Raw genomic sequence first — 17,176 nt, forward strand, 5'->3', positions numbered from 1 at the left:
GGTCAATACCTCGAATCGAGCTTCCGTTTCTCGTCTGGAGGTATCAAACTTTTGTTCCATGGTATCGATTTTTTTGTTTATTTCACGCCTCTTTTTTCACTGTTATCTTTCATATTTTGCATCATTCGCTGATTATCTTGCATTATTCGCGTATTTTTCTCTTCTATTTTCTCCATCTTTTGCAGCAAAACGAGAATGGCATCACTATTTGATAGCACACTCTTCCTTTGTTCTTCTTCAGTTTTGTCGGTATTTGCATTATGTGGAGAATCCCCGCTTCGATCCCCACAATATCGTATATGAGGGACGGAATTTTCACAAGGATTTCATGTTTGTAAGCTCGTGAGTGTATTTGTTGGCAAATTAGGGTACGAGTACGACCTGCCTTCGTTTCATACTACATGTAGTTTATATTATGACAAAGAAGTTAATAGTTACATATATTATTTCATAAAATTACAGAACATAAAGGAAAATTATCTAGTATGCGGCGGTATTCTAAAATCTACTTCTTACAGTTGTCCGATGTTTCGAACTATAGCAACCAATAATTATTTGGGTAAAGGTACTTAGACCCTAGACATATATTCATTCACTCAATCCAACATTATACATTTCACTTCAATATTATATTTGTACTTCACTCATATTCGTATTTCCACACACATATATTAATATATATATATATATATATATATATATATATATATATATATATTCAATAAATATTTATATTTTCAAATTAATAACCCCACAAATAATTTTCTATGAGGTTGCAACCCTTTACACAATTTAAAGAAATCCGACATAATACAAGTTTACTGAGAATCCGCGCATAACGATAAAATTCATGTTTTCAAGTAGGCTATTTAAAAGTAGACCTTTAATATACAAGGCAGGCACGTGAACACAGAATATATATATATATATATAAATATAAATATATATATATATATATATATATATATATATATATATATGTGTGTGTGTGTGTGCGTGTGTGTGTGTGTGTGTGTGTGTGTGTGTGTGAATGTAAAAGGTTTATCTTGCTTTTGGGCCCAAACTACTACTACATTTATGAGACTCAAATGGAAAAGAAAATAGAAATAATCTAAAGTTCAAAATACTCTACACGGGAAATACAATAGAACGAGAATAAAACGTCGTAGTGTACCGAACCGTCATTCACTTCGGCAGAGGGTCAAATACAATGGAAAAACCAGTCCCTTGATACTCCACGTCGACAAATACCTCCAGGAATCATATCTCACTACGCGTCGGTTGGTAAATTAGGTTCAAGAGCTATATACTGAATGACCAGTATTTTTAAAGTTCCAATTGGTTTCGGGGATGGTTAAAATTTTAAAAAAATCTTGAAGATGAGAGTAGAGAAGATAGATAAAGAAGAGAGAGAAAAGCGGCGCCAAAGGAATAAACTAGAACACCACAACTACAAAGATAAGTAGTCGAATTTCCACATACAACATTTCATAGCCAAATAATCTTTCATATGCCGAATATCGGTTGGCCTACTAAATACCTAGCCTAAAATAAAGTATCTCCAACGCAACAGTAAGTCTGTCCTCAAGGGGATTTTTCCAAAAGCAAAAGCTTTAAGGAAATCCCCCTTCTCGCTGTAATCCGACTGAGACCTTGGGGACTCCGGGAATCAACGTGGTTTCCTAATTTAGAATTTCTAAAATTAAAAAAAAATCCGATCCCTCAGAAAATGAGAAAATTTTCGAGGAACGTATGGAAAACTAAACTAAAGTCAATAATAAAAAAAGAAAAGATCCTAATTGAGGATTTGCCAAAATAAAAAAAAAATAAATTAAATTTTGTAGTGGTGAGTTAATAGAGCCAAAACGTCACCAGCCGCTACAAGTACGCAAGAGTTCGAACCTTGAGATGTCAACTAATTTCAAAACGTTAAGTCTTCTAGAAGTAGAAGAAATGAAAATTCATAGACATTGGGGATTTTCTGACGCCCTGGCACGATATTACGAACGTTTGCTGTAATAAATTTATGAGATTATTTGACCCTATCCACTCTGTCACCTCTACGAACAATGGTAACTTAGCCAGAAATGGATGACAAAAAAAATTAAAGTTGCAAAGTATTATCGATAACGCAAGCCAAACTCATATATTTAAGCTGTGTAGATAACCGGTAGGTTCTGTAATTACTTAGAAACTATCAAAAATCGTTTGACACCCAAATGCCATTCACGCTGTCAGACTACATACTCAACAAGTAGGCTACGAAATGTAAATATAGGCTGTGTTACGCAACACACACTTCCTCATATGACATTCTGATGCAAGGGTTGGTACTCGAAACATTTATTGTTATACATAAACATTCAACACATTAACGCGTGGCTAAGAAATACACTGGGCGAATATACGCATGGGTGTCTATTCACAAAGTATTATCTATTCACAATGTAATTTGGCAGCTCGCTCCAGAGTGTAGAAGATATCATGTTGGGTTTGTGATCAAAAGCACGACCTATGGGCCGAAATGTGCTTTGTTTACACGAAACAGCAAGAAAATTGAACAAGAAACATACAAAACGTTGTCTAGGAGTGGGCTTCAATCCCAGGTAGGTCGCGCTTTTGATCACCGATCCAAGATGATATTTCCTACACTCCGGAGCGAGCTGCCGCGTTGCTGTTCCATAAGAGATAGTCCTTTGTAGTTTATGTAGTCTCCAAACGAGCACTACCATCGTGGGTTGCAACTGTGGTCTCCACTGTTCCAAACCGAATCCAAATATGCTCGAAAGGCATAGTCTGTCAAGGCGGATGCACTTTCATGCACAGACACTGTTGCAATTACTTGTCGCGTACCAATATCGTGGGGTCTTGCCCTATTATTCTGTCCTTCGAATATACTTTTTTTTTTTGCCCGAGTCTTCCACACTTCGTCCCGTCCACACCATTATACATATGTTTTTCGCGGTTACATCATTGGTTTTCCTTTTGCATTTTACCTTATATTGATATATCACACATCCCGCTTACACCCGCTTGGATATACCTTACGCTATATCCAAGATCGCAGTTTTCAAGATGGCTGCCAAGTCAGTGTTATAGCATATCAAATATTTTGATATTATTTTGGTGCTGCCCATCCTTTCCCTTTTCGACATAAATGGGTATCTTGCGACGTTTACCTTATATCATATTGTCGCGTGGTACGTTATGTTGCGGAGCATATCTCAGGTGTTTCTGGATGGGGGCAGCTAAAATTTGGCATTTTTTCTTCTTTTTTATTATGTGTCCTCTGGGCGAAGTTTAAGTCGGATCTGATTCTCCCTTGTTCTGTACGTTGCTTGTAAGAATTCTATGCGAAAGATGTTCGCTTCCCTAGTCCTTTTTCTTCTGGACCTTGCATCTTTCCTGACAATTTCATAGGTAACAAAACAAACATTTATTTTACATTTTCAACGAGCAATGTTTCTCTCTTACTTTTTTTTTTTTTTTTTTTGGAAAAAGCAACATTCTTCTTTTACTTATCATGCTGGAACAAGTCTGGGTTGGAGTTTTCCCGGCTTCCTTTCGTACTTTCTCTAAGAAGATACTCTTTGTAATTGGGGCTTGGTAAATGAACATAATAACTTCCAATAACTTGCCTTTGCATCCATTCTGCCAACGAAGATAGCGCACCAGCACCCAAACACACACACATGTTTCTTCCGCAACCATACTGAGGATTCTCAGAGGACACTTGCTAATGAATGTTATTAGCCTTGGAGAGGAAAAATCATGCCTTTTTCGCTTAACAAAAGAATTTAACCGGTTAGTTGGTTCCTAACGCATCTTTTGAGAAGATTCTGTATATACAAGTGTGCAGATGAGGCATAGCGTCCATTATCTTTTGCAGTATACGAATATATTAACACAGCAATTATATATTATTTAATAAAAATAAATTTCTCCTTCACCCCTCCCAATAATTCAAATACGTACTAAATAGAGTATTTTCATATTGAATTTTACGTATTTTCGCTCATACATAGTGTATTTACTGTATATTACTACATAGGGTACAATTACCGTCGCGAGAAATTAAATTTCTGTAACCTCTCTCTAACGGACACCTTTCAGTAACGGACAAAAATTCATATCCCATTGGTGTCCGTTATTGAGAGGTTTCACTGTATTTTACTTTGACAGTGCACCTTAGGAAAGGAAAAGATATATGTAAAACTTAGTAACTCTTGAGCAACCTGACCGATCTCGATCAAATTTTCAACGTAGATGAGGTTTGTGCCAGAGATGATTTTTATTATTATACTTTGTCGGTGCAACTTACTGGGGCATATATATATAAATGAAAGTAACTGTCTTTCTGACGTCATCACTGTTGAATCACTCGACCGATGTCAATCAAACTTTCAACATACAGTTCAGAACTGTGATGGTTTTTGTCATATCACTTTGACGGTGCAACTTAGGGTAGCGGGAGGAACATTTATAAACGATCGAAAATAACGGATATTAGTGTCGAATCAGTAGTTTTCGGAGTGGCTGAGATGAGCAGTGACACAGTGGATTTTGAGTTTTACGTCCCTTTCAGCAGCGAGGTTATATAAGATGGGACTTACTGATTAACGTGGAATCCGAATCACATGAATTCCCGCCGGGACCGTTTAAATCCAAGTTCAGCCTGGCAACTTAGGGAAAAAAATGACCGATATCAGTGTCGAATTCATAGTTTTTTCAGGGTCGCTGAGATGAACAATGACACTTCAATGCCGTATCCATCAACATGGAGAGGGGACGATATATATCCTCCCTCTCCATGTTGTTGGATATGGCATTGTTTCCCGAGTCTCTTAGAAAAACAGTGACACTTCCGATGCTGTTTAAATCTAAATTTAGCCACGCAACACAGGGGAGAATGAAGGGAGAGAAAAATAAAAATCATCGAAAATATCCGTTATCAGAGAGCGCTTTAGTAATAGTAAAACGAGTCTGACTAATGGAACATACTACTATTTTTTCTTAATTTAACCCAGCGAAGCGAGTAATTGATGCTAGTATACGACTAAAACGTATTAAAAATCAGATTCAAAAATGACAGTAAAAGATTATATGATAGTAGTAGTAGCAGTAGTAGTAATGTTAATAGTGAGAAAACAGCAATAATAATAATAGTCATAACATCACGAATACACTCAAACTAGGAACAAATACTCGAATTCAAGGGAGTTCACCTTGTCGTAAGGCAACCAAAAACAACAGGTGTATGATGAAAGCAAAGAGGAACATTTTAAAGTAAGTTCCATCAAAATCGTACAATCTGTTCGAAAATTATCGTCGTACATCACATACAAACAGACAGACAGCGCGATCTATAGGGAGCTCCGCACCCAAAATTTTAAAAGTTTTGTTCAGTGATACTCGATGTTCAGATATTACATGAAATTTAGACAATCTCAAACTCGAAGAGTTTTGAGTGCCGGATAATAAATTTGCAAGACCGAAGGTCGATAAGTCTTCAGCCTTATCGAACTTCCGTACCTCTACCTATATCAGAAGCTGTCTTCATCCAGAACTTCAATTTAAATCCAAACCAGATGAAAAATTTTCCTTTTTCTGCCTACCCTGTTGTTGACACAATCGGTAAAGTGACAGTTTGTTGACTAATGATGTCTTGGATTCCAGTCCCGCTCGGATGCTGCATGTTTTCTTTTCCTTTCTCTTCCCCTCTCTGTCTCTCTCTATCTATCTCTTAAAGACATGTGAGAAGAAACTCTTCTATCACTTCATTTCAAGGGAGGCAACTATTAAAATAAACACCCTGCATATACGTAGTACATGTGTAGAAATATGGTAAAATCGGTTACATTGTTTCTTCAGATCTTTTAGTATTTGCTGCTTTCAAACAATTCGAGACTCATGAACAGTTCAAGTGTCTCAAACTCGTCGAATGTTTCTAACATTTTGAATATCTCGCGTACTTCGAGTTCCTCGAACACTTCTAGCGTCTCAAACATTTCGAGAGTCTCGAACACTTCGAGTGTCTTAAACGTTTTGGGAGTCTCAAACATTTGAGTGTCTCGAACAATTCGAGAGTCTCGAAAGTTCGATAATTCGATAAAATTAAAATTATTTTTTGACGAAACGGTTTTGAAATTTTATCGAATTATTATCGATTACTCGATTATCGGAACAACCCTTTTGTAGATCTGGAAGACTATAATTCACTGATGATGCCGCCTTGATGGAGAAAGTTGAGAAGATCGTAATGGAGGACAGAAGAATAACCATTGTAAGTGTTATGTGTAAAATAGGTAAGAGTTATGGTCTGCATGGAATATCATTAATAACCAGCTGCATCTTCAGAAAGTGTCACAGTGGTGTGCCACGACTGCTCACATCTTTCAAGAAGAGAAATCACGAGGTCACTGCAAGAGGAATACTGCATCCCTGTAAGGTGAATGAAGATATTTTTTTTTCGGCAGACTAGTGACAGTGGATGAAAGTTGGGTTTATCTTTATGATCCAGAAACAAAGGAAATGAGCGAAGAATGGAAACACCCCCTCCTCCCGCATGAGTGCAGAAGTCTTCCGCCAAGGTGATGCTTTCCGTTTTCTGAGACTGTGAATGGTCACCATGATAGATTCCTTACCACAGGGGCAAACTATTACTACTACTTATTATTCCCATTTCCTGACTGAGTTACGACACGAACTGAAGAAGAAACGTCGTGGTTTGGACACAAAATGGATGCTGCTGTTCGCAAACAATACACCAACTCTTTCTGCACATATCTTCATGATGAAGGCAGCGGAATTAGGATATGAAATATTGCCCCACCCTCCATGCTCACCAGATCTAACAGCAAGTGACTTGTTTCTCTTCCCTAAAATGAAACATCCACACAGAGGACGCCATTTTGGGGCAGTATCGTTGACATCATTTCCGAGGTTGAACTGTGCCTTCAAAGCCAAACTGCAGAATTTTACAAAATGGACTGACGGAAAGTGAAAAACTGTTGGTAAAAATGTGGCGCTAGGCACGGTGACTAGTAGAGAAGCACCAATATCATCATGATGTCAGTGTTCCCCAAAGTGGATTTCTTCTAGATGATTGCACGAAATTTTTGATAGTTCCTCGTAGAAGTAAGTTCGGTTTTCAACTGAGGCCTGTCCTCGTTATAATATGAACATTGTTCTCTTCAGATTCAAACATTTTGAATAAATAGACATAGGGAAATACAAAATTTCATTTGTATTATTCTCGTAACTATATATGATAAAGTTTTAATTTTCTCTAAACACGGCGTTTATAGGCACTTACCGCGCTGAAAATAGAATCGCTTGGACTGAGTCGACGCTTCATTCGCACGAGTTCGGATGAACGATCTGAACTAGTTTGTATCTTTCCCATTCACAACATTTTATTGATCTTCACAATTCGCAGCTCGGATGTACTGGAGTTAATCCAATTCATTTACATCTATTGGGAAATTAGCATTCGGATACAGTGGAGGGGGCGTCTTTTGTACTTTCTCTATACCTTTACACTAAGAGCCTCATTACGTTTCAGTCTTCGCAGAATTAGCGAACTAAAAGGCACCACAAAGGATGTAAATAATAATTATAAATGTTATCCGATTTTTGCAAAGTGAATCGCAATGTTTGCGTTGCGTTGACGCTAACCGTTACGGATTGAGGCCCCAAAAATTCCCTTACTTAAAGACGTAAAACTTGATTTCGCTATACAATTATTTCTGAACGCACTCAATCTCCTTGTCGTCTGCTAGTTGACGAGGATCGAAGCTACAATGTTTCCATCTGTTGTGTGTAATCTGAGGTAGTTCGTAGTAGCAGTGTTTGTGTAATGTGTGTTAAGAGAAGGAAAGATGTGTGAGCATGAAGAGGAAGATTGTAAATTATGAGAAGTTTTCATATAAGATCACTATATTTTGTATGTAACACAATACTTGGCTTTTATCGTGAAATGTGTGCCACAACTTCGTAAATTGTTTCTTGGTTGTGATGAAATTCTTGATTTAAAATGGCATCCTCAACAGGGGATAAGACTGTAAATAAGGTTGCATTATGCTCAGCAATATTTGCTGGATTTGCATATGTGGGCTATTCAGTCGTACGGACAGCTTTCTGCAGAAAACTTGGTCGCCGAGAGGGCGAAGGTTAGTAATAACATCGATTTGAGTGTTAACATCATATTGGAGTTTTGACCTATTAGTTGTGTGTTCTCAATCGACTAAGATAACTGCTATACTAACAGGCGTTCGAGTGTTAAGGTAACTTCATTTACGTCGATGTGGAAAGGCAATACATAGGTCTATTTTCTTGGTATGTGAATTTAGCTGTGCAATCCATGTAATGTGAGGTGAGTATTCAAGGTAATGTAATGAAATCTTCGTTTTACGTCCCACTATTATGCCGGTTAGGCTAAAGGAGACGGTGATTATGAAAAATGAATAATATGGTGGAGTGAAAAAAGTGGGAGGAAACGGAAGAACCCCGAGAAAACCCACGAGCACGGTGTTGTCCACCACAATCAAGGTAATGTCTTAGCCCTCAAGTTTGTACAGTGGTTGACAAGTATGATAATTTGCCGCATAAATTAATTCTTATGCATTAATGAATGCTCAAACGCGCAGAATAAGGACCAAGTTGTCACCAGATAGTAGCGACTTGAGAACGCTGCCTTGGCTATTTTGGCAGGGAAGGTTCTAGAACATAGGTCCCCCATATAGGTTACCGGTAGTAGCTAGGTTGGTTCCTTTCTGTACCAAAGTTTAATTCACGTAGTATTGCCGAGCGAGCGATAGCGAGTGAAGGCGGGTTAGAACCCCACAGGGCACGTTGTTTTCTGTCTTTATTATAGTTAAATGGGGAGGGGGACCTGTGTTCTAGAACCTTGCCATTTTGGCATATGTGGCGATTTCATGTCATTGTGTTATATGCACTGTCGGCACCTTATCATGAAAATAGTAACAATCCCACTATATAACTAGAGACCATGAATACACTTAACACAAATATATGGAATTGCACATGCCTGCCGTTGCTAACGCGTCTGCTCCCTACACATGCACTCCGCACTAGTTCGCGACCTCTCCACCTTTTCCTTTCCCTGAACCGGATGAGATGAAAAACACGTGTGTAATGATTACCTCGCAGAAGATGACCTAGTGTTCACCGTAAAATCATTTGTAGTACTGAAGAAGTTGGCGCTGATGAAGAATATGTCAGCGAATTTTGGGGTGAAATGTACCTATAGAAGTTAAGTTTCACTTACCTTACCCTAGCCTTACGTACCCTACACTGTCCTGACTTGGTTTACCATATCCTAATCTACATTTTATGTCATTAATGTTTGGACCCGCCCTCTGTGAAATAATGAACATGAATTGCTTCACAGAGAAAGTAAGGAAAGTATTCTCAGCTATTCTATTCTACCTTGTTCTATACTTTACTACGTGACTTTACTGTACACTACTTTATCCTATGCCCCTGTACACTACCATACTCGACACTTCTCTGATTTACTCTACGCAATGCTGCGCTACTGTTTTACCCTGCTGTACTTCGTTCCTCATTCTCTTCTCGCTACTTTATTCTTCATTGTTCTACACTATTCTACTTCAATAAATATGCCATGCATAGACGGTACCTTACTGTATGCTAATTTTCTTCATTACTCTACTGTACGCACTGTACTAATGTCTATTCCCCACTAGCCTACTTAAGGCTCTGCTAATCTACTCTATTCTATGCTACAATTAGCCTAGTCTGTTATACGATCGGACATATTTGGTAAAAACATTACTTCGATTCTTAATAACTTTTTAATGTGTTCAATAATCCTTATCTACACAGCTTCGAATACATAAATAAATATCACTATAACCCATTTATATAATTAGCTCACAACGTTCTCTCCTCTTAAATTTCCAACATTGCACAATACTGGTAACAATGGATTTTTTTTTTTTTAACGACAAATAGGCTGGTTTTTCGACAAGAATTACCCGAATATTATAAGCAATTTACGCTGCTTGCCAAGAGCATCCACCTACTGTCCGTATGTAAATAGTACTTCGGGGATGTCCTGTTTAGTTTGTTATTAATGCATTGCTAAGCTCATTCAGTGGCTGTAAACACCTACCAAAACTCGAAGTAATTAATGCAACCACAAATTAATAATTAAATTTAATGAAGCTATATTATTACATTTGACAACATGAATTATCACATAACATTCATAATTTGTGCCAAAACTAATTTTTTTATATTTCAACAAACTACTTAGCAGTTTAAATAAAATCTCTACTACCCATGTACAAATCATCCGATACATGCTTGCGCAAAAGCAGGAAAATATAAACAATCAACATAGTGACCATAATCAAATTTTATTACATTAAATTTCAAATAAAATTTATGATTACTTGTAGGTAAAGTACTGTTTCCGTTACTAGGTATAGTAGCTCGGTAAATAATAACAATGAAATAAACAGTGCACCTCTAGCTACACGAGAGGTATTACATCTGTGTCATCGTATATATCCACCACATGAAAATCACATTTCTTTGTCGAAACAGTCAGCGAATACATTTTTGGGGATGTTTTATTTTATTGACGTCTGTCCACCCAGTGCATATTGATGTACAGTATGGGTATAAACATGGAGAGACAACATAGAAAGTGTACATTAGTACCACACTATTGTATATGAGGGAAACACGCACCAAGTATACAGACAATCACAAGACGCTTACTGTTAACGAGAATTGACAGTATAGGTAGAGTAGTTGGGGGAAAAGTGAAACAAAGCGAATTGTAAGACAGCGTTGAACTCCATGGCATGTAGCGCAAGTATCCTCATCTTGCAAACAACTCACACCCACATGTTGCTCAGACGACGGTGCGCAAAGCCCTTCCTCACCCACGGTATTCTCGTTACGTCTATCCTACTGGATACTGGCTCTTCTGTCAAATCTGTCACTTCTTGCGGCCACTGTAATTTAATGGCAGAGCAATTCGTGGTGCTTGGGATCCTTGGTTCGATCCCAGTTCTCGCCAAGTAAGCTTTGTGGTAGACAAACACCGTGTGAGTAGGTTTTATTTTGTTTCCTCCCACTGTCCTTATTCCATCATATCATTCATTCGCATCATCACAGTCTCCTTTAGCTTACACGGCATAATCGTGGGACGTAAAACTTAAATATTTCATTTCGATCACTTCTTAGCACAGAAGAACTTCCATGATGACTGGGTGGTGCAACGTCCGGTTGGGGCTCCCAATCGCAGACTCAGACTGCTTTCATCATGGATTTCATCACTGACTGAGGGATGACAAAAACGTGTGGCTGCAGCTGGGGATACTTTGCGTAATTACTTTTTATCCTGACTTTGAAAATGACATATATTCAGTGACATCAAATCTGATAAAAGATTTCTGGGTAGGACAAGGAAATGAGAGGTCGGTGTATGATCAAATCAGAGGAAGCTAATTATAACAATCCTAAGTAGATTGGCTTAGCACGAAATAAGATCCACGACCGTTGTGACATTGAGTTTTTGGTACTTTGAATGATGGGACTAGTTTCATACCATGTAGACATAGTCAAGCTACCTCCACCTTTAAAATAGAAAACTACCAGCGCGTTAATATTCCAGCACATACCTATTACGGCGCATTTTTATTTTAGTGTGCTGAACTTCTTGGCCCCTGCCAGTCCATCCTCAGGACATAAAGGATTCAACCTTCCCATTAATATCGAAATTTTACTGTTAGATTTCAAAAGTGTGATGGTCCCTGATGGAAAAATCCCAATAGAAATCACTTCGTGAGTGTAACGGAGATATGTGGACATGACAAAATACAATATTACGATTGAGATTAGGGAATATATCCAATATTAAAAAGGATTGACTCGCCCTTTCTCGTATCTTAGAATATTTGTTCGAATAAGAATACAGAATTGACAAGATTAAAGTTTTGCAAACGCCTATGCCTCAGGCAGAAAGAAACACAATTTCGATATTATATATAAGGCCCCAATTCGCAAAGGGTTCCTTGTCTCCAAAAGTCGGAAAGTGAGTTATTAGTGCCATCGAATATCTATCTATCTATCTATATATATATATATATATATATGTATATATATATATATATATATATATATATAGATAGATATAATGTTATTTAACGATTCTAAAGTCACTAGAATCAAATTAGAAAAGAATTGGCAGTCAAAACCACATTGAGAAGGAAATTTGTGTTGAGAAGGAAAGCTACGTTGCCGAAACAGAGACCAATCATAAAAGTCGTGGTGTTAGTTTCAACTGAAGGGTTTCTGTAGAAAGGGACAACATTACTATGTTGCCGCCTTGTAACATAATGTTCACGATCGTACATCAACCGAAATGGAGGTATCACAGCGGACGAATCAGCGGAATACTCATGGCGTGGCAACAGGGCAACAAGTGTTTCTCCAAATCGTCAATTCATGTCTTATTTTGATCCGAGTATAAAAATAGATTTGAAGATTTTGTCCAATTGCAAAAGGCCTCTTGTCTAACCAATATATCGCGTCGTTTAACATTAATGTTTTAGAGAAACATAATACCCGTTCTCCAATGAACTCGAAAATCAAGTGAGGGCTGTGATGGCTCAGTGGTAGAGCGTTCACTTCTGGTGCGTGGGTCCCTGCTTCAATCCTAGCTCGCGCCATGTGGGCTTTGTGATTTACAAACACCGTGTGCGTGGATTTGCTCGAGGTTCTCCCGTTTCCTCCCACTTTCTTCATTCCACCATTTCATTCATACTTCATCATCATCGTCGCCTTTAGCTTACAAGGCATATCCGTGAAGCGTAACACTTAAAAAAATAGTGTATTTCATTTTCTAAACTCGAATTAGTATTTCGAAAGTGGTTCTTGTCCGTTGTTTGTAGAAACAGAAACACCAGTTGCAGTTTGGTCCTAAAACTATAATTGTGGCATTGTTGCATAGTATTTAATATATAGATATTGACAACTGATATTTTGGTAATAACAAGAAAATAACAACGAAATTTGATTATCAGAAATTTCACTAGATCATGTTGACGTTGGGTGTTTCTGACTGCTCTTTAATTTGTTTAGTCATCAGTACTGCAGTAGTGGGTAATTTTAAAAACTAGAAGTCCACTTAATTTTCACGGATATGTTTGCATTCAATTAATAATACTTTTGGTATTCCATCCATGTTTATTTTATTTGACTAACGTTTCATACGCACTTGTCTTTCTAATCAGATAAAATAAACATGGATGGAATACCAAAAGTATTATTTATTGAACTAAAGGCAATTATTTGCAACTTACGTTTCGTATGTGGAAATACTTTGGTCATGAATATAGATAGTTCTGTTCATGAAACAGCTTACGGTAAAACTGGGAGGAAATGTGAGGTCTGTCATTACAGGTCAAGGACATAAGTCTTCGTGTTAGTTTTAACCTCTTTTGAAAAATGGAAAGGTCTTTATGCCATAGAAAAAAAATCGTAGATAAACACAGCTTAAATTCCATATACAAGGTCTTTTGTTCTTGTGACGCTGTCTACATAGGAGTGACCAAAAGAAACATTGGCACTAGATTAAAGGAGCACATAAGGGAGTCCCGTGGGAATAAATAAGCTGTCTTATTGTTTTCAAAACATTTCCAAACTACAAAACATACAATTTAGAAAGTAGATGTCCAACGCCAGATCAGGTCTAGTACTGAAAGCAGTGTTTTTGAAACTTATTATATACCAGCAGAATACCCGTCTTCGCACGGGGAAAATACGTTTCATTTTGGAACATAAAGGGTTGAATTTGGATTTAAACGGCATCGGAAGTATCGTCGTTCATCTCAGCGACTCCGAAAACTATGGATTCAACAGTAATCATCGGTCATCGATCATTTTTAAGTATCCCTCCTTCGCCTCCGCTAAGTTACACCGTCAAAGTGGAATGAAAAAATCATCCAGGCCAGAACCTTATCTATGTGGCAAATTTGATCAAGGTTGGTCATGTGGTTTAAGAGTTATTAAGTTTTATTTATTTTTATATATCTCTCTCCTCTCTTACGTTGCACCGTTAAAGTAAAATGATGAAAGCATCACAGGCCCTAACCTCATCTATGTGTAAAATTTGATCGAAATCGGTGTTTTGCTTCAAGAGTTGTTAACTCGCAAACATAGTGACTTTCATTTATATATATATAGATTAACTTATTAAACCTGTTATTGAACACTAAAAGAGGAAACCATGAGAAGGACTGAGACACGATCATTACCAGTTACATCAAAAAAACACAATTTAAGATTGTAAATACTTTGTTAAACTTCTTTTAAGTCATACAAAATAATAATAATAATAACAGTAATAAAATTAAAATAAAAAAAAACGGAAAAAGATTTGAATTTGGACATTAATTGGCATTATGTTTAATTTCCTAACATTCTACATATAGGAATTTGAGTATGCATTTGTTGGGAGACATAGCAATATTCATTGTAGATGATTACAAGCATAAAGGTTCTTGATAGATAGATAGAAAGAGGTTTGACTAGTTGTTAGTAATCTAACCACATTATACTGTATTATACATTTTTTTTTTTTTTTTTTAATTTTTAATATATACGCACACCATAGTTGTTACAGACTCTGTGAAGATCATCATTGAAGAAATTCTAAACATAATTCTGAAGATAATTACCCACAGGAAACACTTGAAATAGTGGCTAAAAGAACACATGAAAGGATTTATTATTTAGGTGGGTTAGTAGTTAGTGATATTAGAAAACTCTATCGTGTAGGCAGAAGATGCATGTGGATACCACTAAAATAGAACAAGAAAGACCATGTTTGAAAATTATTTGAGCTTCACTGTGTTCCTTTGTAAGAAAACCATCTAACACTTCAGTTCTATAAGAATCTCCTCGAATCAAACATCATCCTAGATGAAGATAACATTTTAGAGAACGACATCGAGGAAGGTGTAATTGATGATGACAGGATGTAAACTAATGTTAATGAAATTCGTATACATCCAGTGTCGTCTTTACAATAATGTTAAAGCTTTGTTGATGTTGAACCCAACCAAAGGCAGCATGAAATTAGTTGTATACTGTCTTACATTTCCTTCCTTTGGATTTCAACGTCAACAGTTTTTGACACAAATTTCCACGATTCTAAAGACCTCACCCCTGGGTATGTACACACCATCTTTTCCATTCAATACATTCTATAACTATATTGTATGTTTTTTTCTGAGGTATACGGAAATATATATGTTTTCAATACAGTTAGTTTGCGGTCCAGATACAAAAACAAACAGATCGGTGTGCACAATATACAGAACCAAAGTGTCCACTCTTTGCTGCACAGTTCAAAAAGACACCTTGTCTAAACATTTTTGGCCAAGTATCAAAATATTATACGCATGTTATGTGTATGAACTACAGTCATAACACATTTACATATTAAATAAACAAAGCATACTAAAATATTAACAGTTTATCCCCAAAAAGAATTTTCAGCCTTAAATACATAATTTTAATACATATTACTTCTGAAGATGCACTGCTGATTAAAACTTGGCTAATTGTTCCACTTGCATGCCAAAATTCACGATTCCGATGCAGATTCCATAAACGTGCCATGATCTTGCTTCGATTTTAATTCCATATATATATATATATGCAGTAGTCATGGGGGTCTCGGCATGCAGAAATTGAGGGGGTTGCGTGGGATAAATGGGATGCTATTTGAATTCAGAGCTAGTGGGATGCTGTTTCTACCTCTCTATCATTACAATTTTATTCTGTCACTGGTAGGTCACTTGCAGTATGTATAGAAGTTCTCACATCCTATCATCGTTAGGGAACTTCATCTTGATGTAGGAATTATACCATTAACGCTATTCATTAATTTCTAATTTCTCTGCCTTCCTTGGTTTACTTCTTCATACCTTTTACCACGCCACTCAGAGTACAGTTACTTCTCTAACAATATCCTTTTTTTTTTTTTTTTTTAATTATTTCAAAGTACATTCTTTTGCTCCTTTTATTCCTAATGCCTTACATTGGTTTGTCGTTGCATTAGTCCATTTTTCATTCTTTTCAATGTACAAATATGCGAGAACTAAAGTATGGTAGCTTTTGTGGACTTTGCGCATTCTCCACTTTATTCCTCCATACAATGATGCATGCGCATTCTCCACTTTACTACTCCATACAATGATGCAATACTAAACATTTGAGTCTTTTTTTGTATGGAGGCTAAAAGAACACATAGTGTGTTTTTTGTCAGTGATTCACATAGTGTGCTTCTCGTCATTAGCACTACAAACAGCATAAAGATATTTCACCGTTTCTCAAGTTGCTTTCTACATATTTATTGATTGTATTTCATATCTTCGTTAATAATACTACCTAGGATTGAAAACTAGTCACTTATGCTACTTTCTTTGCTCAGATTTCTATAGTGGCCCTGTGTAGCGTAATCGCTAACGCTCTCACCTTTGGCGAGAGCGGTCCCAGCTTTGATTCCTGATGTGGACACTCGGTCGAAAAGATTTAAAAGCTTTTCAGGCAGCCATCCTTAGTGAGAATTTTCCTGGGTTTTCCTCATTCCCATCAGGCAAATGTCTGAATAGTACCTAACATACAGGTCCCAGGCCGCTTCCTTGCTTTTCCATTTCCTTCCTCCTTTCCCGGATAGTGTGCTAGCTAAGGGACGTCATCCCTCATACATGATGGGCTTAAGGCCATAGGTGTCGATAATTGCTCATAAATATGTATAAAGAAATAAATCAGATTTGTATAATTGTCACACCTTCAATCACCCCAGCCACAGTTGTTTTCATCCTTTTCACGTTTCGTAATGTCAAAGTATTTCCATATCTTTTCTTGATTTTTCCTGATAATTATGGTAATTTTTTATTCAGAATCCGCAACAATAGCCATATCATCTCAGGTTAGGGAATAGGTTAATTTGATAACAACTAGGAAAGCATATATGGTAGTTTCCTAGTTCCTCTCAAATTAACCTTTTCCCTAACCAATCTCTACTTCGCTTATTCTTCTATGTAATAAATAATGTCACCGAAAGGCAAACATTTTCTTGAATACTTCTTCCAATGTCACTCTC

General features: G+C 36.9%; 1 protein-coding gene across 2 annotated transcripts in view; it reads left to right on the top strand.

Annotated features, from left to right (window-relative positions):
- The first annotated feature begins 7,802 nt into the window (after nt 1-7,802).
- Nucleotides 7,803-17,176, top strand: part of LOC145688370 (uncharacterized) — a 64,894-nt gene continuing 55,520 nt past the window's right edge. The window contains exon 1 of one of the 2 annotated variants that reach the window (XM_081762527.1): nt 7,803-8,171. In XM_081762527.1, coding sequence (XP_081618653.1) covers nt 8,036-8,171 — 136 coding nt within the window. In that variant the 5' untranslated portion in view covers nt 7,803-8,035. The remainder of the gene's footprint in view (nt 8,172-17,176) is intronic. The other variant, XM_081762528.1, reaches the window with a different exon arrangement.

Source organism: Thermobia domestica, chromosome 6 (assembly GCF_964235325.1).
Source record: "Thermobia domestica chromosome 6, izTheDome1.hap1.1, whole genome shotgun sequence".
Classification (NCBI taxonomy): domain Eukaryota; kingdom Metazoa; phylum Arthropoda; class Insecta; order Zygentoma; family Lepismatidae; genus Thermobia; species Thermobia domestica.